This window comes from Amblyomma mixtum, chromosome 5, assembly GCF_055824585.1.
Source record: "Amblyomma mixtum isolate Tamu chromosome 5, ASM5582458v1, whole genome shotgun sequence".
Taxonomy (NCBI): domain Eukaryota; kingdom Metazoa; phylum Arthropoda; class Arachnida; order Ixodida; family Ixodidae; genus Amblyomma; species Amblyomma mixtum.
This window is the reverse complement of record NC_143016.1, coordinates 57018577-57042900: the sequence shown is the minus strand read 5'-3', so window position 1 is coordinate 57042900 and position 24324 is coordinate 57018577. Positions and strand designations below refer to the sequence as shown.

General features: G+C 47.7%; 1 protein-coding gene across 3 annotated transcripts in view; it reads left to right on the top strand.

The window, feature by feature from the left end:
• Positions 1–24324, top strand: part of LOC149342258 (uncharacterized) — a 114566-nt gene that overhangs the window by 67800 nt on the left and 22442 nt on the right. For all 3 annotated transcript variants that reach the window (XM_089544580.1, XM_089544582.1, XM_089544581.1), the window contains 4 exons: positions 9933–9997; positions 10678–10761; positions 11137–12165; positions 14146–14524. In XM_089544580.1, the coding sequence (XP_089400706.1) occupies positions 9933–9997; positions 10678–10761; positions 11137–12165; positions 14146–14524 (1557 nt within the window). The remainder of the gene's footprint in view (positions 1–9932; positions 9998–10677; positions 10762–11136; positions 12166–14145; positions 14525–24324) is intronic.

Sequence of the window (24324 nt, the reverse complement as noted above, 5' to 3'; positions counted from 1 at the left end):
GGCTAAAAGGAATCGACAAATTTTTCCTGGACTTGGTCCACGACAAACATGTCGGTGCAGGATAGAGGAATCCTTCGGCTAGCTAAACTCAAATATTTGTAGCAGCCTTCTTGCAAAAATAAATCGTGGTCAGTAGTTTAATCCGAGTAAGCTAAATCGCGATGATCACATTGAAATCGCGTTAGACTGCACCACTTCTTAAACGCCCTTCTTTCTTTTCTAAGCCTATCTGCGCAAAGCTACATAATTCGGTTAAGGATTGTACAAATAAAATGCCAATTAGCTGCGCTAGCACTTCGGTTTTCGCTTCAAGGCTGCTGCAGAAGTTACATAATGCGTGGGTATTTATTTATTACTTCAGGAATTAACTAATGAAGTTTCTGTGCGCCATAGTTTGTTCTCAACGGAAGCATTCGAAAATGACTATGCTTGAAATCGTACGGCTTGTCGCTGTGTAGATATAAAGCATAAAAGTAAAATTGGTCACAGGTAATTTCATTGTAGATATAGACTGCAAGCTTTAGTTTAAATGTTTCGTTTATATTCAGTGTGCTTTAAGAAAAATGTGTATGTATGCTCCAACCTTTCTAAGTTTTCTATGCAACGCAGTGCTCTCTTTTTTTGCAATAACTTAAACCTGTGTCTTAGTAGTAGTGCCCCAAATTAAGAGGGGCTAATGTAAATGAGAATAACTAAAGCAAAATATAATTTATGTTTAAGCAAGCTGGGGACCAAATGTTTAATTTTATACAAAATGCCAATAGATCTAGAGGTATTTGTGTGAATCTTATTAATATGAGGAGTCCAACTTAAATTTTTCTCAAAACGGGTACCTAAGAACTTGTAAACTGAAACGTGCTGTAGGGGCAAGTCTTTGAACTTGATCTGGATATGAAAATTATCAGGCTTATTTCACTGTTTAAACACTACGTATTGAGTTTCCTTCACACTCAGTTCCAGTCGGTTTAGCCGGAGCAACATAAGTTCATGTAACCAGGTGTTCGCGGGGATTTCAAGAGTGCATAAACGTTTCCCTGAAAAAAAAAAAAAAAACAGGCTGGTGTCATCAGCTTAAAGTATAAATCGGCTGTATTTGTGTATATTGGCACTATCATTAATGTAAATTATAAAAACAAAGGACCTATAATTTAACCTTGTAGAGCACCATATGTAATCGGTGCTAAATTAGACGAATGTCCATTAAGGCTAGTAAATTGGAATCTATCCGTAAGATAGCTGCGGATCTAATTAAGAGCAACGCCACGGATGCCATAAAAAGAAAGTTTGTAAACTAATATTTCATGTTTAATAGAATTAAATGCTTTTCTAAAATCAAGGAACAGGCCTACCGTGTAACGGCTATTGTCAAAATTACCAGTTCACTTTTTTTTAATATTCAGAAGGGCTATCGCAGTGGAACTATTATATCAAATATTTAGATCACATTAGGGGATAAAGCAATTAATTTTACAAATATGTTTGAACTGGATATTCACCACTCCAGATAGCTCATCTTTAAAAGGGGTACTATTCAGTAAGCACAGCATTTTTATTTAAAGAAAAGAACTCTATCGGATATAACGAAACGCTGCTTATTTCTCTCTTTGAAAAAGAAGGAACGTCGCAATCCATTTATCCGTAGGAAAAGTGCTTGCTACCGTCTCGCTGTCCATGCTGGTGCAATATGTTTTCCCTTTCAACGTGGAAAGCTCATTGCAACTCTGAAGTCCTCTAGCGACCTCGTGGGCAGTTACATCTGGCCCCGTTTCGTCCAACGGCGTTCTCGGCGCGTCACTCTGGCACCTCTCCTATTGCGTCTTGTTGGCGACGATGGGGTGGTGCACGGGGTCGCTTGTGTCGTGTTTGGATTGGGTGCATGCGGGGGGACCCCCGTCCGGAAATAGTGCAACTCCCAACGGAGGCAATGCGGCATCGTCGGGTATATCATAATTACATCTATATACACGTGTCCTTCCCCTCGGAGTCCGGTGTACGGGCCGCTCTATTTAGGGACGCGACTCGCTCTCCGGAGAGAGGTGGCAACGCGTAAACACAAACAGACCGATGCTGACAGCGAGAGATTGGCCAGATGATAGCGGGCTGTTGAGAAATAACACATTTGCCTCTGTGGCAGGTTATATCATTTCATTTGAGGAGGGGCTACATTTTAAGTAACCGGGCCGCATGCTTTATTTAAAGCCTTCTCTAACTGCAGATAAAGAAACATGCCGCATCTTATCTGCGTGTGCGATTGTTTGGAGTTATGGCTTGCCGCTTGAACGTTGTACGTTATAAGGAACCTTATAAATGAGCGCAAATTATTTAAAAATTAAGCCACTTGGAAGCGGCACTGGTTCCGGATGTGAGACCATGTTTTAAATAATCAATAATTTATTTAATGAAGCTTGAGTTGAGGACCAGGAAACAGCTCAGCAGAACTTCTCTACTTAAAATTGCCGCGATCTGGGGACTGTGTGCGATTGCTTGTAGTTTTGGCTTGCCGCTTGAACGTTGTACGTTGTATTGTAAGGGACCTTATAACTCAGGGTAAATTATTTAAAAATTAAGCCATTTGGAAATGGCAGTGACTCTGGATGTGTGATCATGTTTTAAGGACTCAATCATTTATTCAATGGCGCTTGAGTTGATGTCCAGGAAAACAGCTCAGAACTTGGCTATTTAAATTTGCCGTAAAGTACGCAGGATTAAATTCTCGTTGAAAAAAAATTTCTTTTGTAAATTTTCCGCACCTGGTACATAGTTCGCAGAATCCGAGTGTACAAATCATGAACCCGTAAGGTCGTCGAAATGTCAATTTGTATTTTGTTGCTGTTCTTTTTCGTCTGTAGGTTTTCTTACCTGTAGTAATTACAGACTATGTAGTCTAACAAGTTACAGCCTGTCATTATCACCGTTATCCAAGCTGTCAGAACAAATTAAGTCTATCTTCTCTTTTTTTCATCGACGAAAGGCCCGTCCTCGCGGTCTTTTTTGCTCGATTTCTTTCTCTTATACAACAGACGTACGCTATCCTAACTTACAGCCTTCCTTCCTGCGAAGCGAAAAACACAGCATCGTATTGTGTTCGCCTATTGTGATATCAGCAAGGTTATGTGCGTGTCTTATGAAGTTAGGCTCCAATGATCAGCCACATGCTTTATTTCCAATGTTGACTGTAGGGAGAAGACCCGCGATATTCTCTGAATGAAGTCTCCTTCTATTGCCGGTAAAAACAGAACCAGTAAACTGCACGGTGGCAAGAGCCGTGAACGGAGCGCAAGTATGACCGTGAATAACCTCGTGGTAGTCATACTTGCCCTGGGCGTGACATAATTGGCGATCTATGAAACAAAAATTCTGTCCAGTCCGCGCTGCGTAAAATTTTATCATTTAAATGTGTATAGTCCGCGGATTGTATACCGGAATTGATGGTGCGTGACATTGCAAGAACTTTCCTGGCAGTCGCTGGTGAACACTTGTGCTAACCTGTGCAACGTTTCACTTTCATCACTGTTGTTATCAGCTGAATGAAGTTCAGTGGTATCTTTCCCAGTGAACTGCATTCAACCCTCTCTTGCCGCCTAGGTGGCCCCATAGGTCACGTGACCTTGTGACGTCTTTTTTTATTTATTAACGTTGCCAAAGGGTCGCCCTTACGAAAATTTCTTTAGACGGTCTATAAACTGTCCATAGAGCTTTGTCTATAAAGTCTATAGGCAATACAAATCCTCTAGACAGTCCAAAGACAATTTATTGATTTATGGGCATACACTTTTAGAAGACTTTTGTTTATAGACACTCTATACACTATAAATAGGCCACAGGAAATATATATATAGGAACGCAATAGAGTCTATAAGCAGTACACCGAAAGTACACTGACCATTTTATAGGGACGCTCACTCGGTACTTTTTCGTGACCCTAGGAGGCTCGAAAATGTCAAAAGACCTTGATCGACCGGTCTTTGTCTTCATCCTTGGTCGTAAGTAAACGAGCGCACGAAGCCATCACCTTTCCCTGGGGTGAAGCTGCTTTGGCATTGCGAAATTTCCTTACCCTCAGAACGACAGCGATTTCTTACTGCACATAACCAAACCACACAAAGGCGATCGAGACACGTCCATCACGATTTTTTTTTCCCACTTGCCCTGTTATCGACCCTCAGACAGCCGCGCCATCTGAGACTCCAGGCCTCAACTCGCCGAATGTTTCGGCGATATGCGAAAGAGCCGGCATACTTTCGACAAATGCTGCATCTGGGAGAACAATGCCGAGACATTTAACAGAGAACTTTCATACTACGCTGCCCTACTGGCGGGAACGACTATAGAAAAAGCTCGGGTGCTTGACGAACGCGACAATCATATCCGTGACAACTACACAAACAGCCCACAGCTGCAGCTTTCGCGCACTTTACGAGACCGCGTTAGTGCCTTGTAGATATCCTATTGCTCTTAGACGCTCGCCGTTCCACAGACGTCGCCATTTCACCGCTACGCAGTTTTTTTTCTGGACCGGGAAAACTTGGCCGTCTTCGAAACTCAATCTGGGGTTTCACAGGCGCGTTGTCAGTGTCGGATGACTCGCTGTCACACCCAGGAGGACTTTTGTGAGTTCTTTCATTTCCATCGCAACCTGCAACAGCCTTCGCCGCACGGTTCAGGGGCAGGAAACAATGCTTGCTCGGCACAGCTGCATGAGCAGGCCTTGTGCAAGCGACCTGAACGGCGCTCGGTGGTATGTTCCGTGTGTTGCTCACTCGAGAAGTATTGCCCTTTCCTACCGAGTTTTGGAATACGTGAAAAGGAAAATGCGCCTAGAAATATTTTTCTTCTCACTTATTAGTATTCACATATGTCATCGGCTGTGCAACCGCTTCTTCGAAAGGAGATCCTTCAGCGCCTTTGTTCTGCTGCAGCCTGGTGTATTCGTACATATCCTGCCGACTTTGAGTGAACCATGCGAGAGGTCAGTTGGCCATATCCCCATTATCCTCGTATGACACCGCACTCGTTATGATGCGTAGCTCTCTTTTAAACCGTTCTTTAAAAAGAAATTAAAAACGCGCCAAGTCTGTACCTACCTGCTGTTCGAAAACAGCGAATATTTACCCTTCTCTTGCGTAGCCACCTTTTCAAGAATCGTGCAGCTAAATGGAGTTTCCTGAGGAGCCTTTCAAGGTGGTTCTCTTGTCTAAACCTACTTCCTCCTACCGGCGGCTAAAAAAGTTATCTTCCTCACACTTCGCAATTCGACCGTTTTTAATTTTGTTTTATATACATGATTAGTCTTGAATGTATTGAGCTAAGTATACGTCTCAATACACCGTTGCATGTTTCTGAAAGCACAGAAACCCGTAGTGCAGAGCACAGAGGAAGGTAGTAAAGAAAACATTCTTGGACCTAGGCTCCACATTTTTTTTCCGTGCGTTTCTTTAAACACTTACCTTGAAAATATATATTGTGATGTGCACAGACAAGCCCGAATTTTCGCTTAGACCTAAGAGAACTATAGGCCGTCTTAGGTGCTGGTGATGAGCGGTCAAGCCTATATGCGTGCGCATTGCTGCGCCTGTGCAGCAACAGTGTCAGGTTGCTAAACTGTTAGCACTAGGTGGACGGTGCAGCGCTGTTTCGTAATTCGCCTGTTTTATTTTATTTTTTTAACGCGCCAGTATATTCTAAGGCTTGCTTGCCACATTTTCACCCACTCTTCCGTACTGACGAGCTCGACGTGCTTAACAATAAAGACTTCCTTGATGCATGGCCACATAAATCGTATGCTGCATGCATGGCCTCGTAGGTACACTATATGAGAGTACGTTATCCTTGATATCCAGGTTAACTTGCAAGAATATGAAGGTGATGAACAGGAAAAAGCCTCGATACAGAGAGTTGCTTGTATGGACGGTCAATGGGAATGCATTTCTGCGGCAGTTGCGGCCAACGTCTCACTTAGGTATCTGCAAGTTTTCTTTCTTAAATTCGTCCTCATACCGAGGCGCAGAAAGAGCAGTACTGTGAACAGATTCTCGCCTTTTTTTGCCAACGACTGAAGAAATGCTCTGCTACTGGGCTTGTCCATTGCCGACTGTGTGTTCACCGAGTGCGGCTTCGAAGCTGCATGACTCGTGACAACTCAGCTTTTCTTTGCCGGCGCATAGTTAACACGAGGCGGCAGTACCTCATTGGCAGCAGAACGGCCCGCCATGAATTTCGTTTGACGTCCGCTGTCAGGTTGGCTGAAGCAGATGCGTCATAGCCTGCTTGCACAACCACGGCGGTTACGGAGGAGTTTGTCCCTAAGACAACACTCCGTGCACTGTTCGTTCGGGCGTTCCGGTTGAAGTTGGCAAAGTCTGCGCCCGTTGTTAACACAGGTCGTATGTGTGTCTGCTGGGGGGTGGGGGGTAAGCTACGTGAGGTCATGCGTCCCAGTTAAAGCTGACAGCGTCGGCACGCGCTACCGTGGCTGGGCGAAACGCACCGTTGGAGCCGTCTCGCTGTGTTCGGTTGACTCGTTGACGACCTGTCGACGCGGGTGAGCGAGCAGTGACTCAGTTTCATCCGCCCTCTTCACTTTACTGCGATCCTTGCACTGGCGTCTGTCACTCAGTGCCCGTCCGCACAGGCAGAAGACAAAGGCGGCCGAAAAAGACATGAAATCTTTTGCACGATACATTGATTAGTACACTGCAGCCTTGCCAGAGGCGTTTTCAGACAATGAAAAATGGTAGACACTGATATGGGTCAAGCTCAGTGAAAATAAAGACAGTCAAACTTAACGAAGACAGAACTTCGTTTAGACTGAAATAAATATGAGGGCCAGCCGCCCTTGTTTCTTGAGCATGGGTTGCACAAGACGAAGAAGGCAGTATTTCGCCTTCTCTTTGAAGGGCAGCAAAACTGAATAGCGGGCCAGTGGTTGCATCATCTTTGGCTAGATAGAAGCGGCATAACTAAATATAAAATAAAACGCGACGCAAGTCAGAGGAGCGCCCAGAGCAGCGGCTCTGAGGAGCAGTTGCACAATAGGAGCATTGCTGCGGACCAATGTCGCAAATTTGAATGGATAGTTGAGCGTTACATTTCCGTCTTTCTGCGCACTGTACATAAATAAAATCAGTCATCTTTCTTATGAGGAATTAATTAGTGTGTGTGCGTGTGCGCGTGCGTGTGTGTGTGTGTGTGTGTGTGTGAGAGAGAGAGAGAGTGAGTGAGTCAGTGAGAGTGTGCGCGCGTTGCGACATTTCTCATTTCTTTAATACATCCACACGAGCCTTATTACTGAGGAAATCATTGGAATAACGTAGTTTGCACCAGTTTGCACTCTTCAACGAGTGAAAGCCCAGAAACGGAAGATCGCTAAGCGTTAACGCTGCAGAAAAAAAAATAAAAATGATAGAAGAGTGCTCATAGCCTTCCTGATTCTTTTACTCTGCATGTTGTCGCCGTTCTGTTCCCAACAACGCCCTAAATCCTTATTCACGCTAATCACGATAGCAGCTGCCCAAATCGCAGTGTTCCTTTGTGCCCGTAGTCAACGTAAAGGCAGTCTGTGCGCGCCGACGATGTATATGATCGCTTGGCAACCACCGGCGCAGCGCTAACCGCAATACATGCAGGCCGCGGTCAGCCCGCTGTGTGGTATATATAGCGGTGCACCCCACAACGTCGGTGTGCGGTCAGCGTGATCGATGGCCGTTCCACGAGGCGCCGTCGCATTTGTCAGGCGCCGGCGAGAGCGATGCCGCAGACGCTTCGGCATAATGCTGCGACAGCACTTAGGCAAACAGGCTCCATCACGAGAGACACTGCCGCCGCTTGCAAGGTTTGTGTTCGATCCCACGTCTTTTTATTTAAGTGTCCCTCGGACCGAGCCCACGCGTCTCCAGCTTTGGCAACGGTTTCCTCCGGGGCTTGTAGCATTAGGCAACATGAAGATATTGGGAGAGACAAAAATTCTGGGATGATAAAAAATTTGGCCTGCTTTGTAAGTAGTTTTGTTTATATGTGATTGTCAAGAGGACGCTGTTTCGAAGATCTCGCTATTCGGCCGACCAGTTTTTCTTTTTTTCCTTCCTATCGGCGGCGACACATGGATGTAAACGAAACGCAAGGACGCCAGAGATATCGTATTTCGTTTGAGAAACTTCTATGTCGGCAGTACAATTAATTCGCGAAGCCTTCCACTACATCCTATGTCGTAGCCCACACCGCAGCTAAAGTGCCTTAAAATTATTAAAAAATTAAGCTGCATTTAAAATTTCAGGGTTTCAGAATAAAAATTTCAGCACTCAGCATTGCATAGCTAAATTTACTACCGCAGTGCTTTCGTGGAGGTCGGATTTTACCTCGATTGCAACATGCTCGTTTGGCGTCTTGTGAAATTCGTGTCACGGTTTCACCTGTCCTTGCGCGTGGCTGTTCTTTATATAACGACCACAGCTCTCGCTCGCAGCGTATACACAAGCTCGGCAAATACCGCGGGCTGCCTTGCCTGTCCACACACCACATTCCACCTGTATACCGATCCTGTCAAGTGTCCTCGGGCAACGGTGCGCGAAAGACGGTGACAACAAGCAGCTTCGGGGTCGCTTCGCCCTGCCTCGCCCCCTGGAGACAGCTACCGCTATGCTCGCATCAGAGCGGCAGCGGTGGCCGGACGCGCAACGCTTGTGACGTCATCTAGTTTGCGCCGTCGCCATGGCAACGAAAGCCGGCCGCTGGAGTTTATCCTCCTTTCTTCTCGGCTTCTTTTTTGTTTTCATTCGCCTCGCGCACAGGCGGCTGGTCGCCAGCGCATCACGCCTCCATTGGGGCCGCTTTTTTTACTCACGGTTCATTTCTTACTTTATTTTATTTAGAGCTCGCATTTTCTTTGGGTTCTTGCTTCAATGAATGGGCGAAGTTTGTTGTAGACGTACTTTTTCTTCTTTTCTTTTGTTGTTCTCGTCGTTTGTTTGTTTTTCCCCTAACGCACTGCGTTTCACTGCATGCCACCTAGAGCGAGCGCCGTCAACCGCTAATATATCTCCAGCGACGCATACAGGGAGTGTCGCGCGCTGTCCGCGCTGCCTAGCGGGTGTCCGCGCAAACAGTGCCACGCAAGCGGCCCGCCTGTTTTTGCAGCGACGTCCGGTCTCGGCAGCGAGCGCCGGAGCTGTGGGCGGAGTGCGCCCTTGCCTCGAACTGGCTGGCTGGCCTAACGCCTAATGAAGACTAACAGCGGACCTAGTCGAAGGGACTTTTCCCTTATTGAAAATGTGCGTCGTGTGTACAAGGGAGAGTAATATTAATCGGTTATCGTTACGATGGGTAAACCAAGCACTTAATTAGTTGCGTTTGTTAATTTCTGCGTCTCCTTTACCGCGCGCCTGCCTACCAACACTGAGCGAAGGTAATAAAAATATATGAGAAAGAAACTTTGTCATGTAGAATGCGGTTTATTAAAAATTTGCCATGTTTGCACTTATTCGTGCAGCACACAAGCTTAACATATTTCCGTATGCATGCATGAGGGTGTTTGTATCGTGGTATACCGAAGCAGAAATCAGAGAGATAGAGAGGGAAGGAAAGAAGGCAAGGCAGTTGACCTAAAGAAACGCTAGCGTCGAAATAAAAATGTTCTTACGCAACTTCAATGCCAAGTGCTCCGCACAGTAATTGTCTTGAAAGGGCACCTCTTTCTCCGTGCACAGGTGCATGTCTCGTTTCTTCGTGTTATCTTCGTGCAATCCTTCATACAAGCTTCGGCGTATGACAGAAACTTTGGCCCGTGTAATTCAACTTCAGCAACAAATTGGCATAGTGTTACGCTTGGTAGAATGAAGGACTAAAAGGGCACTTCGTGCCTCAGAGGGGATTACAGCAGACACGGTTAGACTGAATCCAAGGTTTTGTTCTTTTTTTTTTCTTCTTGCTGTTCGCAGGACTTTGCCGACATGAGGCTGAAACTGAACGCTCCACTCCCGGAAGAGAAATGCCTCCTGCGCAGGTGAGTGCCGCAGATTTTGTCTTCCACGTCCACAGACTTCCGATGAATTTTTGAAATTTATTTATTTGTTTTCTTTTTTTTTTTTGAGGAAATATCGCAATATTTCTGCATGCATTCAATGCCTGCAGCCAACTCGACCCATAAGGGCCCTCACGGCTGCCTCTATCGACCCATGACTGCACTCTTCAGCGGGCATAAAAGAATTTTAGCATAGCGGAAACGTACTACATATACCGGTTCACCGAATGCCTGCTGCGCATGCGCAGTGACAACGCCTGGCCGCTTCCCTGGCCAGTATACGTCTACTCTAGTAAGTCACCGCTATGCTAAAAGTCTCTATCACCTTGTTCAGAGCAGACGTGCATCCCTTGACTTGTCATTATAGTGTTCAACGTTTGCACCTTGCCTAACATGCAACTTTGTCTTAACTTGAGAGACCAAGGCACACCAGCTGGTCCACCGTTATGCTGCACAGGGACCTTTATATTATAGGGTCGTATCGCTTTACGGATTTAGTCCCTGTAACTGAAAAGTTACAGGGACTGTAACTGAGAAGTCCCTGTAACTGAAAAGTTACAGTCATGCCTTTGGCATGACGAGGCTTTGCCGTGCCAGCGTATGATCGCGTTTGCTCTCGAAATACCGAAAATGTGCATCGATGGTTGTCATTGTTTCCGCAGTCGCCACGTCAGCCCCCGGTATGAGGACCGGCTAAGGTCCTACAGAGGTCTCTCGGAGCGCAAGTCACCACCGAAAAACTTTTTGTGAGTATTCATTCGTGCTTTCTGAACCGATCGTTCGCCCTGCCGTCGATTCTCTGGTACTGTTTCTACCGACGCTTTTTATTACTTATTTTAGCATCAGTCTTATCCTTCTTCAGTTTACTTTATGTGTGCTCCATGGACAGCACAGTTTAAATTTGGCAAGCATTTATCTGCAAAATTTAAGCGAAGTAAACCAAGTGCACTATAACCAAGGACAGAATAAGCTAACCTTTAGCTCTGTGTGCTACTTATGCAGCACGTTATCTGCTTTTCTTCTTGCTGGGCCGATAAAGCTCGTCCTCGTATTTAAGTCATTTGCCCATTCCTTTATTTGCAAACACGGTCTGAGTGCACACGCTACCAACTTCCGCGCAGGTTTCGTACCTCGGCATGGCCTCCCGAGCGTGGCGCCCCCTGCGACCTGGCCTCGCCGGACGCCGACAGCGTCCGCGCTATGTCGTTGTCGTCGTCTGAGCCCGAGGATAGGGAGCTGTCGGACCAGGACAACGACGAGGAAGAGTTCGAAGACACCAGCCCGCTGCTGGCCGCCGCCAAGGCCAACATATTGGCCGGCGACGACTACGGCTCCGGCTCTGAAAACTCTTCGGCCGCGTCGTCCTCTTCCGACGAGGAGGAATCGTCCGAAGACAGTGGCGTCACCGAGATGAACGTGCCGAGGATCGCCAACAAGAGAATCGAGCCTAACAACAACTTCATCGACTCGTTGCTTCTGGGGAGTGTAGACGCTCAGTTGGACACTGGCCACGACGAAGTGACACACTTCGTCACGGCCGAGCCGGTCACTGCTCTGATGGCCAACGTCCTCTCACTGAACGTGGGCCCTTCGCCGACGTCCGGCGACTACAACGACTTCAGTCCCATGAGCGAAGGGAGCAGCACGGCGTCTCTGGCGTCCTCGCTGACGTCGTCCATGACTGGTATGGCCTCTATGACGTCTTCGACAATGTCCGTGGACTTGGTGAGCAATGCCAACGTCCTCAGGGACGTCGCATGGAAACCAGATGACGGATTTCTCATGGACAAAGTGAAAAAGACTGACGCCAACGTCCGCGAGCGGGCGGCCGTCGAGGATTTTGGTGACTTAAAGATTGTGAACAGCGCAGACGCGTTCGCATCGGTGCCTGAAGCCGAGGAATTCTCCAGCCGAAGCAGGAGAAAACCTTACCGCGAAGAAGATGTGAGGCTTCTTCCAGACCTTCTGCCCCCTCTGAGGATACTGGAAGAGCGCGAGAATGTGTTAAACTCCGCCGCAGCTACTAAGGCTGAAATTGATATGCAGAACGCATCCCGACGCAAGCACCTTTTGGAAGGAAGCGCTGAGAAGCTTCCACCTTACTGTGCTGCAACGGGCGAGGATTCGGCTCTCGTGGATGATATGTCCAGGTAGGTCGGTGTATATAAAAAGCGAAGTTTGCGGAGCGCTCTCAACTTCAAAACAGTCATGTACTCTGCTGCAATGAAAATGCATTTTATGACCGTCAAAAACTCCTTCTGCGCAGTCGTCTAGAAGCAGTTCTCCCACTGAATAGTTCTGTTTATTATTTAGTATTTGTCTCACGACATTCTGTCGATCAAGAAAAGATATCATACTTGGTCTATCACGGTCCAAATACCTCTTTTGGGAAGTACTTTCATCATGATTCAATATCTTGTTCAGGAACTGTTTTACGATACTGTCTCGTTTGGAAAATTTCTGTGTACGTTTTGTCTTGTTTTTCCACTTCAACGCGATATGTTTTGTTAAAGTTGAGCTCTGTGGCGACACTACATAGACTAGTGGTCCATCTTGGCATAGAGCGACATGCGTTTTAAACCAGTGATGTGCCTTACAGAAAAACAATAGCGATTTGAGAGCTGGAGGCAGGGACCTGAGCGAGGTTGTTACGTACTGATCTTCGGGGCTTGGAAGGGCGTTCCAGTGTTCCTACTGAGTTGTGGTGCTTGTGCTGCTTATGCGTGAAAAGAGACTCTAGTAAAGCATTTATAACTAAATGACACTGGTGAATGCGTAACTTAGTGAACAATAAGCTGGGAAGAGGTTAATGAGGAAAATAGGGTGCATGTATATGCTGAGAATGGAAAGGAAAACGATCGGCGTAGCGTTAAGAGACCAGAAGAGGGCAGAGTGGGTTAGGGACCAAATGCTAGTTAATGACATCGCAGTCAAAATCAAGAAGGAGAAATGGGCATGGCCAGGGCATGCAGCGAAGGCAAGATAAGCGATGGGCGTTCAGGGAGTGGACTTCAAGAGAATGCACGCGTAGCAGGGAGCGGGTGGATGAGGTTAGGAAGTTTGCGGGCATAAGGGGGCTGCAGCTAGCACAGGAAAGGGTTGATTGGCGGGATATTGGAGAGTCGTTTGTCCTGCGGTGGACGTTATTAGGCTGCTGTTGCTGCTGCTGCTCATGATGATTGCACTCTTAGGAAGTAAGTCCAGTTCATTAAAATACTGACGTTTCAAGTGCTGGAAGGTAACTTCATTAAAAGTGCTAACTAAAAAATTTGACAATTTCTTGTGGTTCTCGATGTTTAAGCCCATGGTCTGTAGCTTCTTATCGTTCCTAATAAAATTATATCAGTAGGTCAGAAGGCTTTCTTCAGGGAATTTCCTGCGGCAGATTGTGAAAGGGGAGAGGTAGGGTGGACGTTATAGCCACCTATGGCGCCAAAACTCAACACGTGTTCTGTCACTTGTCGAAAGATGGCGCCAAGTAGCAAGGGGCTGTGATATGGGCGGATGAAAGCCTACCTCTCGCGCCTAATGTGTGCCGTACGGTCACAGCATGGTGTCCCTTCATTGCGTGCACCACGGTGTAAGTCTAAATCGCGTGTCAGAACAAAACAAAATCGAAATTTTGTCCCAAAGAGTGGTCCATGTTACGAAAGAACGAAGAAATAAAACGTAACAGGCACACAGAAAGCACGGCGCGCAGCGATAAACTCTCCTCATATCTGAACACGGGTAACTCCCACAAACTTCCTCCAATGGCGGTATTAACACTAGATAATGTCCGCCTGGTGCTCTTTAAAACGCCAAGAGCCAGAAGAGAAGGACGGGGTGAAGGGGAGGGCAATAGGAGTGCAACATCCTGTCGCATTGCCTGCGCGTCCCGAAAACCACTTCCTGTGCAGCTTCATGCTGAGCCACCCGCAGCAACGACTGCCAAGGTGGACTGAAAAAAGGCACCTCGGACAGTCGAGAAAACGCAAAAATCTTTAGTCACAGGTGCATTCTTTGCAGCTTCGTTTATCTTTGCTTTCCAACACTCTTCTTCCACACCTTCCCCCGTGCGTTTTCTCAGAGGCTCTCTTTCTTGCTGCCATGCAGCGGAAACTGAGTGGCAATCACGCTCCCGCATGCAGGTGGGCGCTCCCGGAGAACGTGGCCAAGATTTTCGACAAGGCCGAGCTGACGCGGGAGGCGACCACATCGGCCGCATCGCTGCTCAACTTCACGCCGGAGAAGGTACGCCGCTCGCGGCTCTCGGTGGCACCGGCCCCGGGATCGGGAAAGCAGCTCCCCGTCGCCGCCGAGGGGAGCAGCCGCCCGGCCGCACGCGCCACCGCCTCGGCCGCCGCCAACGGCAGCGCAGACCGACGCAGGAACCGGGCATCGCTGTCACCAGAACGCTGCGGCGATTTCGACGTGTACAACATCGAGACGAGCATGCCCACCATCGACTGGGAGGCCATGGAGAGGCATCTGAGCCGCGCCGCCAAGGAGGACGACTGGCTCGCCAGGGTGAGCGGCCTGGGTTTACCCACAATTCCATTCTTGGGGGGAGAGTTGCTATGGGAGCTCGGGATACGTGAGATGAAAGCATGGAGGGGTTAGGGAACAAAAAGGTAACGTCTTTGACGGGGCGGGCAAGTATTCGTAATTTTCTAATGGCGAATCAACATCGTTCTGTTCGAGTCGCTGAACGAATCAAATTCTCCATGTCCAAAGTTATCCGAAACGAATCGAACTTGTTCCCGAAGTTTTCGAATAGATTTCGAAGAATTGGAGCGAAATTGTAATAGGGCACGCCACGGTTTTTTTTTTTCTTTTCGACTATTGTTCAAATGACAATGTCCATTCCGACGCCGCATGGCACGCTCCGTGGGAGGGAGGGTTGAGCACCGTGATGCGATTTATTTTTGTAGTAGAGTTCATATTGCTCATACACATGACCTTCGAGACCGGACGACGCGAAAGGGTTCAGTCAGTCAGGCTTGGCAAACCCTGCCTTCTTTCCCGATATCGAAGGTGATGGTTAAAACCGTCGTCTCTCTCATCAGTCGTGATTTGGTCCTAGTTTGTTCGCTGTCGTCACCGGCAGCAAAAGGTAGTTTTCCTGTTCGGATGTCATGAAGGTCATAAAGTTAAGATACTGACACCGTAATACGTGCCCTGTAATGGAGGTCAGTGTTGTCGTTTCGACACTGCAGCTTTAAAGGCACACTGAGTATAAATTGAAGTGGCCCTGAATCGATAGACGGCGGGATTCTAACGACAAAGAAACCATTATTACCGAAAATGGAGTTCCTATAGGCTAGAAAAAAAATTAAAAAAGTAACGATTACAGGTGTCGCCATCCCCGGCCGATTTCGCAAGTAGGCTGCATGAGTCGACACCAAATCCTGGAGGCTATGCTACACCACCATTCACTTCAAAACGCGGCAACCCGTCCTCGATGTAGGTGCCACAAGTTTGATTCAAGTGGCGGGAAAAATTTCAAATTCAATTTTCGCAGCTTTAGATATTTTTGTTGTCTTTTTTTTTTTTTTGCCGGGCTAACGTTAACATATCCAGAAAGAGCGAGGTAGTCATTATTTTTTCTTACTTACAATAATGCATAGAATTATCCTCATTGTCCCTCTAACTTCATGAGTTATAGTGCTGCCGATAGCACTTCACTGTTTTACGTGAATATTTGGTTTGTACGAAATTTCTCGCGAGTAGATAATATCGCAAAATATATTCGTTTTTTATTCGATTCGGTTCTTTCACTACTCAACTCGTGTTCGATTCGGTTTCGAAAAAGTGCTTTTCGCACACCCCTAGTCCATTTGAGAAGATTAGCGGCGATAAAGTGAACCAGTTCGCTCGCGATGGTATGAGAAGAGCCAGCCATGTCGTTGGGGAGATATGTCAGATGATTTTTGGGAAAAGAGTCGAGCTGTTTTATTTATTTCTTGGGATGCTAAGGGCTGAAGACCTGCGTATACCCCTGGTGTGATCTTGTCTTGCAATCTCTTGTCACACGCTTCATTCAGTTGAGAAGCCTCGCCTGCGCGAATCACCTTTGCAAGCATAAGCCAGCATGGCTATATAGAAAGAATGGGAATTTATGCACCAGCACTGAGTTAGGCTGCACCCGCTGAATTCTCGGGATGAGTGAACTTGAAGAATTAAGTTCAGTTTTTCACTGCCAGGTTCTAACTCAAACCGCAATTGACAGCGAGAACGCGTTGGCTCCTTCTTCGGGCATGCTATTGCCAAGCATGCACGGAAAGCGCATACTTTCTTTTTCTGAACTTTCAAAGTGACCTCTAATTAGCTCAAAGTTTACGAATTTCGCTTGCTGCATACGAAGCTTTCGCAGAGTTGCTGTTTGCTGCCAACATGTTTGCTGAACATGTTTAAGGTAAATCACACTGCCGCACTATGCATTTATGGTTTCTCAAGGCACTGCTTTAGGAGTGATCACAGCTTTAGACGCATGTCTTAGTTCATTTGGCCTCTGAAACAAAAACTGAACTGTGCAAGAAGGAGAGAGACAGAAGAAAGGTAGGCTGAGTAGTTAGCCTCTAGTTAGCCTGTACACTGACCTTGACCAGAGACCAGTACTCCTCATCACTATGGTACCTGACCAGACGGTATGCCGTCAAGCCCTCGACTACATTAGTCAGCCTGTAGTTAGCAGGGTAGTTAGCCACAGAAGCCTGTTGCCTGCGGTGCACGTGTAGTGAGGTACAAAGGGAGTAACATGGAAGAGAGGTGGAATAAAAAATCAGCTAACTGCACCGTTAGGCCTGTGGGTGTCTTAAAAAAAAAAAACGCCAGCAATGAGTCTATAGACGGCCGCTCAATCCTGATGCTTCCAAATATCTCAGTAGCGCTTTGGGGACCCTCCGTGGTGATAAAAGCTAATGCCATGACTCTACAACGATGGCCTCCTTGACGGGATATCAGCCGTCGAGGAACACTCGCTAGTTGTCGAAGAGGGGGCAGTGGCAAAGTATACGGTTCAGTTATTTCCCCACACCTACAGTTGTCGCGTGCCAGAGAGCTAGCCATATACCAATCAGAAAAAAATACGCTTTCGTGAAAACTGCACAGTAAAACACATTCGATCTTTGCTGTTGCTGTCGGCATAATGCAGATCACAGACGCACCAATGCACCAGCTCCCCTACTCTATTAAGCAACAGTCGCATACAGTTCGTGCTAAACGAAGACAAAAGAATAAGCAAGAAAACAAAAACGAGCAAAATCAAATCAAATCAAATTTTTAGGCATGACCGACTGCTCCAATATTGACTCACATAGTTATAAAGGGCGCTGCATACTTATCGGACGGATTCGTGGTCGTTTAAACGGGTCAAGCACCACCCTAATCAGCATTGCTTTCGCTAACTCGAGAGGCCAGCCTTCCCATCCCGGCAGCGATTAGGATGACCCCGTGGTGCTCGTGATGGGAGGAGCAGCCCTCGCCCCCACAAAGCAGAAAAAGAAAAGAAGCTCTCTCGAACAGCGTCGACGGGGGTTTGCTCTTGGGCTGTTTATTTAGCCGGGAGCAACACGAGAAAGGGGTGCGTGCGCAAACGAAAAGCACATGTCCGAGGGCGATAAACCGCGGCGAAGGGAGCATGCATCCTCGCTTACGCGCTGTGCCTTGCTGGAGGCACTCAGGCGGGGGGTAGCGCGGGTATAGGACTAAAGAACTCCGTTCCGTACAAGGGAAGGGTTCACTGCCCGCCAGCTGTCCGTCCGCGATGCTCGAAAGACGACGCACGCTGTAAATGGGCGTATTTGAGAACACAAAGTTTCCTGTTTATGGCGGCTATATGAATAGCGTGAATGCATTCAGCCATGCTTTACCCTTGAACTGTCGACAATTAACAGTCGTATCTGCCAGTAGTTACGATCGTAATTAAGGCAAACAGAGATGCGACGTGAAGTACCGTGAGCACTCGAGTTTCGTTCGGTTGTAATAACGAAAACGAATTCGTCGAGGGGGCAACATCCTCACATCAATCACGCTTGAGTGCTTCCGCTTAGTGGACCGTTAGTGCTGATGTGTACCAGTAACGCACTGACGGCTAAGTGAGACCGTGTCTCGGACACGGTACAAGCCGTCGCAAAAGGTGGTGTGCAGATGTTATTCGCTTCGAGCTGGTTGCCCTTACAATACAAGTGGGCACAGGGAGGCATCCGATTCCTGTGTAGTAAAGCCAAATAGTTCGGCAAAAGAGCTACTACTGGGGCTAGTTGGAAATACATACTTGAAGGAGTTGGTGAGCGCTAAAAACCACGGAAAAAGGACTAACACACAGGACGAAGCGCTTTCTATATGACGTCAAATATGACGTCAAATATGACGTCAAATGTGTGTATTTAGTCATGTTCCTTTTGAGATTAAAACAGTTGTTAGAAAGCTCTTCTTCCTGTGTGTTAGTCCTTTTTCTGTGGTTTCTAGCGCTCACCAATTCCTTCAAGTTCGGCAAAGCCTCTGTATCTACTTTGGTGTGGAGAAGGAGCAAGCCGGTTGGGGTGGTAAGCTGCAGACGGGATAAAAGTCACGTAGTACTGCCGGCAACTTCTCCACTTTAGCGACACTTACATAAAGATCAAGGAGGGGGTGGTATAAACTTTATTCAACCATTTTGGGCACTGTTCTGGTACCTAGCTGTCTGTAGACGTTATTGCTGGGGCATCAAGCACTTCGTGTACTAGTACTAACGGATACACTTGTAGAGATGCATGTTTGCTGGTGCGTCAGACCCTGGTGCAATTCCATATCTTTTTCTTCTTTTTAAAAAGAACTTCTGAGCCCCGCCGCGGTAGCTCAGTGGTTACGGCGCTCGGCTACTGATTAGGAGGACCTGAGTTCAAACCCGGCCGCAGCGGCCGCGTTTTGATGAAGGCGAACGCCAAAGGCGCCCGTTTGCTGTGCGATGTCAGTGCACATTAAAGAATCCGAGGTAGTCTAGTCTAAATTAATCCGGAACCATCCACTGCTGCGTCCCTCATAGCTCATGTGTTGCTTTGGGACGTTAAACTCCACAGTTTTCAATTTACGAAAGAATTTTGAATCCCTGAAGCGGAATGGCAGTTACCTTTTTGTTGGCTTCCCCTGAGTGCACCAAGGTTTCTTCGGGTCAGTGTTCCATCGGTTTCTGGTTTCATGTGCGATCTTTTTTGTTTATTGCAACAGCGTGCATTTTGACATAGGTAAGAATTTTATGGATGTAGGTGCAGTTCATACTCCCTGAGGATGCCCAGCAAGGTCCGGTAGCGGGGGCCGCAGAGCCAATCTTCCACATCCGACCGTCGACCTCGGAGTGGGCATCATCGGAGCAAGTGTTTTTGCCAGAGTGCGAGCAGGAAGGGCAGGTCCAGAGTAAGACAGGATCGGGACATAACGGGCAGGGATCGCCGAAGGGGGCATGAACTGTGCCATACACGACCAGGTTACCGCAGGGGTGAGGGCTATACGGAGGCATAGCCTTCGAAGTAAAGCCATTCCCAGCGCATAAGGCTGCCAGGGAGGTCAGCGCCGTGAGGTGGCACCAGAAAGTGTTCATGTGCCGCTCCGAATGCTTTTTTTTTTCTTTTTATCTGTCAGGGTCTTGTCTCCGAAGAGGTGGGGGCCGGTTGAGGAGGACCTGGAATTATTGTATTTTAGCTTGCTCCATTGCCCAAAGCTTGTTTGGGGTGTGCGTTTCGACGGGCTCATTGTAGTTCTCGTGCTATGACGGGGAATTTGTGAAGTACTGACTGTTTTGGGCCAAAAGGTCGGAGCGCAGAAACGCCGTAGACTATGGATGGCGCCTGGGGAATCTGTGGAATGTCAGAGTTGCTTCTAAAGCACAGAAGGAGTGGTCTGAGGATGCATAATACGTCCGGAATGGCCAACAGCTCCTCCCATGTCCACGGTCAGGTAGGAGAGCAAGCGGTATATGGGGACAACTGGTCTCCATATACCGCCGTTGTAGCCTCGGAAGGGGAAGTCTCCGGGGGGTCTCCCCAAAGGGGTAGGTAGAAATCGGACAGTGACTTGGCCCCTTTGTTGTCTTGCTGCTGTCGGAGGTTTTGTTCAAGTTGCTTCTTTTCGCACCATTCTCCTAAACACCCAGATAAACCTTTAGCTGCAACCGCAACTATCTTTAAGAAGCCCTACAGTTTCTTCGTGAGCGTTCTTCGGAGAAGGAGTACGTGGGCTCCCCGGTGTACATCTCGACCCATTGGTCCTGCTGTCTTCGGCTACGACTCCGTGCAAAAAAGAAAAAAAAAACTGCGAGTTGTCGCCTGTCTGTCACTTGTCCCGGAATAGGACCCCCACCACGCGCTCCGTCCGTTTCGTCGGCGCACTGCAACCAGCGTCACTTTGTCGCTGTCTCCGCCAGCGGGGGCGTGGAAGCCACGGCGGCGCCCCTCTACGCCGACGCGTTGGCGTGTGCGGAGACCGCACCCAGCCATAGGGCCCATTTGCCCGCTGCCTGTTGAGAGCTTGGACCGAGTCACCACCGCACTCGACTGTCCCCGACAGACGCCGTGCCTTCCTCCTCCTCTGTTTGTGCCGCGGCCGCCGCGTCGTCGCTTCTTGAAATAAAAGGGTCGAGAAGCAGATTGCGGCGTCGTCCGTGAGTCACGCTCCGCACTATACGACGCGCTTTCCGCTGACGAGTAATGAAGAGTAACGGGAAGCTCGAGTCGAGAAGCGATAAGAGCGCGCCGCTGGGGAAGTAGAGGCAGCGAAAGCAGTGGCCAAAATAGGTCGAGACGATGGGACTAAGGAACGTCGTACAGTCATTCAGTAAAAAAGAACAAAAACAAAACGAAATAACCTTTCCATGGCGCAGGGAAGAATACTTCAGACGCCCATAGTATGACGTGTTTCAAAGCGAGGTCATTTTGAAGGAGCTATGCTCTAAAATAAATTGATGCAAGCACGTGTACGCAGTAGAGGTGATTGCGAAACCATCATGTTTGCTACTGAATAGGGTGGTAGTTCGGATTGATGGCGTAGTGTATGGGGGTAGTTTATTATTTCGGCAGTCGGACTTGAAAGACGAATGTTAAGTTTATGTCAGAGTTCACGGTAATTTAAAGAACGCTGCGAGAGAAACGATGTACGCTTTCAACAGAACGTGAGAAGCGAGTGATGCCTTCAGACACGATTTTCGATGGACAGCGCGACGATTCCCAAGAAGGCAGCTTCTTCATGGTCAGAAGCCCGAGGCAAGCCCGAGGGATCAGAGCATCAAAACTACGCCCACTATGGAACAGACACGCAAGCAGAAACAGCTAGGGTTAGTATCACCGGGAGTCAAGGACACGTTCATGCATAAAACATGAAGGTTTCGGCAAAGGCGGCCTATAGCTCGCACGTTGGCTGGCCACGCTCTTCCCTTTCACGGCGTCCGAATCTTCTCCCTAGCTTCTTTCTCCCTATATGAATGCCGTCTCCTGGTCGTCCGCAGTGGAGCTGCGACACGTCCAAAGACAAACATCGACGACACGCCGCCGCCGCGAGGACCCTTGGCAAGAAATCGGCTACGAAGCTTTCTTTTGTTGTCGTCGCGGTGTCCCCCCTCCTCTTTCTTTCCGTCCTACCCTGCGGGGGCGTGATATTTTTATGGCCTTCTATCGGTCGTTAGGAGCCTATCCCAGCTTCGTCCACGAACAGCCACAGAGCCGCCGCCGTCTATCTTATCGGCCGTGCAAGACTCTCGAGGGACCACATCAGAGCGCACCGCGCGGTTTCGGCAGGAGTGTCCCGGCGCGAGTACAAAAACGCTTCCCGTGTCCGAATCGGGGCGTGGACCGCGCTTATGGACTCTCGAGACGACGCTGCGCTGTATCGCCTCCGTCTCTTTCTATCTTTTTTTGTAGTTGTTTGTGCGTGCGTGTCCGCAGGGAACGATATGATGCAGTGGCGCTTGAATCATTCGGCCCCCTCGACCGGACCCCAGGGCCCTTTGTTCGGATGAGCAGGCAACTGGGAAACGGTAGTTTGGTTTGTTCACTGACTGTCGATTTCTAGGCGCTTATAGTCCTCCTTCTCCTTGCACCTCTTACGATGGAGTGATAAGACAAAATGCCGTGGATTTTTTGAACGGGAAAGTTCGCCAGGTTGGCTTTACCACGTTGTGCTTCGCCCTAATAATGTCACCACTGGCCATCAGTAAAGCGAGGACAAAGTTCTGACTTTCTGACTTGCAAGTTACTGCGGGGGCGTTGTACGACTCGAACCGTCTAATATATATATATATATATATATATATATATATATATATATATATATATATATATATATATATATATATATATATATATATATATATATATATATATATATATATATATATATATATATATATATAGTTTTAAACAGACAAGGGCAGGGAAATGTGGCTCGTTATGAAAGAAGCCAACAGCCACAGAAACCAAGGAACAAAGGGGATTTTTTTCTTTTTAATTTGTGGCGTTCATCAATGGAGAATATAAGTGTATATTTTATCGCTTATTGATAATTGAGCAGAAAAACAAAAGAAAAACAACCACACGCCGCTGGTGGGAGCCGAACCCTCGACCTCCGAATTACGCGTCCGATGCTCCACCAACTGAGCTGCGGCGACGGCTGTCAGATTTTTGGTGCTTTCGAGGGAATTTAAGTTTACGTGTCACCTAACCTTGAGAGTGTTCATCAACACCACCCTCGTCTATAAGCGGCTTATGGACGGCTTATGGACGAGATAAAATCACCAGAAATTGAAAAAAAAAAAACATAACAGGATTTAATTCACGACGTTTCGGCTGGAGGACCAGCCTTTTTCGAGTGTACTGCAGCATAGCGTAATAGCGTAAAGCACCAGTGCAAGCAATAGCGGGGGAGGGGGGGGGGGGGGGGCTGAAAAAGACGAAAAAGGAAAAAGAGAATCGCTGAGAGCTTGAAAAGGTGATCCCCTAACGTGGATACAGATGTACGGAAAGAGCGAACGACAGAAAATAAAAAGGGAGGAAAGAAAATTCCTTTCCCCACCACCTCATGACTTCCTTAGAAAGACAGGGGAGTGACCCTCGAGGTGTCGCTCATGAGCGCATTTTGGTGACAAGCGTGAAGCGCTTGACCCCTGCGCAACGAGGAGGCAACATTTCAAGGGAAACAAGAAGCGTGTCCACGAATACAGCTGTGCAAATTAAGTAAGTGACTATACGCATGAGCGACGAGCAGCGCATTCAACACCTGATACAACTTCACCTTCGCTTTCAGTTTATGCGCTTATGTATAGCACCTATCCTGCATCCAAGTTAACCGGGTCTAATTATGCACTGGGACAGTGCGTGAACTTTGGCCACGCCGTTTCGATCATAGCATTGACTTCGTTTCAACGAGCATCCGCATGAACAATAAACAAACATTTATTTCTGTTGGAAAGGACCGTAACAAACACACATGTGTCATAACAATTCATTTTTGCAAGTCATAATTGGAAGCAAATAGTCCACTTATGCAATCCAGGCACATAGGCGTGGTTAAACGTTGGGGTGGCATTGTTTAGTAATGTGCACTGTGTTATGCTATAAGAGAACGGCTGATTGATCGTAATGTTTTGGGGAATTTTATTCTTTTCTAGTCTTGTGCCGTGAGTGGGGATCACAATAAGATAGTGATGCACCGTGCTAAAATTTAGGACCATCTGTTTTCACTTATTTTATTTTGTCGTCGTTTCAGTCGACGCGCGTTCTCTTAGTTCACGTGCTCGCATGAAAGTGAAAAGTACGCCGGTCTACATAACTGTAAGGGTTCGGTAGCGTTCGCGGGGGTCATCGGAACGCGGCTGGGGGTGCTCAAAGCGAAGCGTCTCCTTTCTTGGAACGCGGCCGCTCGCGAACGCGCCGGCAGGTATACGGGTGTCCCCCCACCCGCGTTACTGATTCGCACACGTGCTGGCACGGATGTCTATTTGTGTTTGTTTTTATTTTGTGGTGGAGAGAGTGCTCTACTTTACGGCAGCTGGAGGGCTGGCCAGGCTCTTGAAGAACCAATCATGTTGAGGGCACAATATGATTGGAAGCTACGAAATGTGGGCCGGGCCTTTAGGGCTTTAAAACCGGGCGCCGGAGCTGGAAGCAGGGTTCTGGGCTAAGGTGAGATGCAACGCATCTTCGGCAACGCCGAGTAGGGGCCTCCCCTAGTATTAGCCAGATCCACCTTTTTGTTGTTTGGTTTGTCCTTTTTGCTGCTTAATGTGTCTAGTGCCTTAACTTGTATCTATTGTAAATACTGCACATAAAATTTGAAGTGTTCGCCTTACCCCTGCGTCTCAA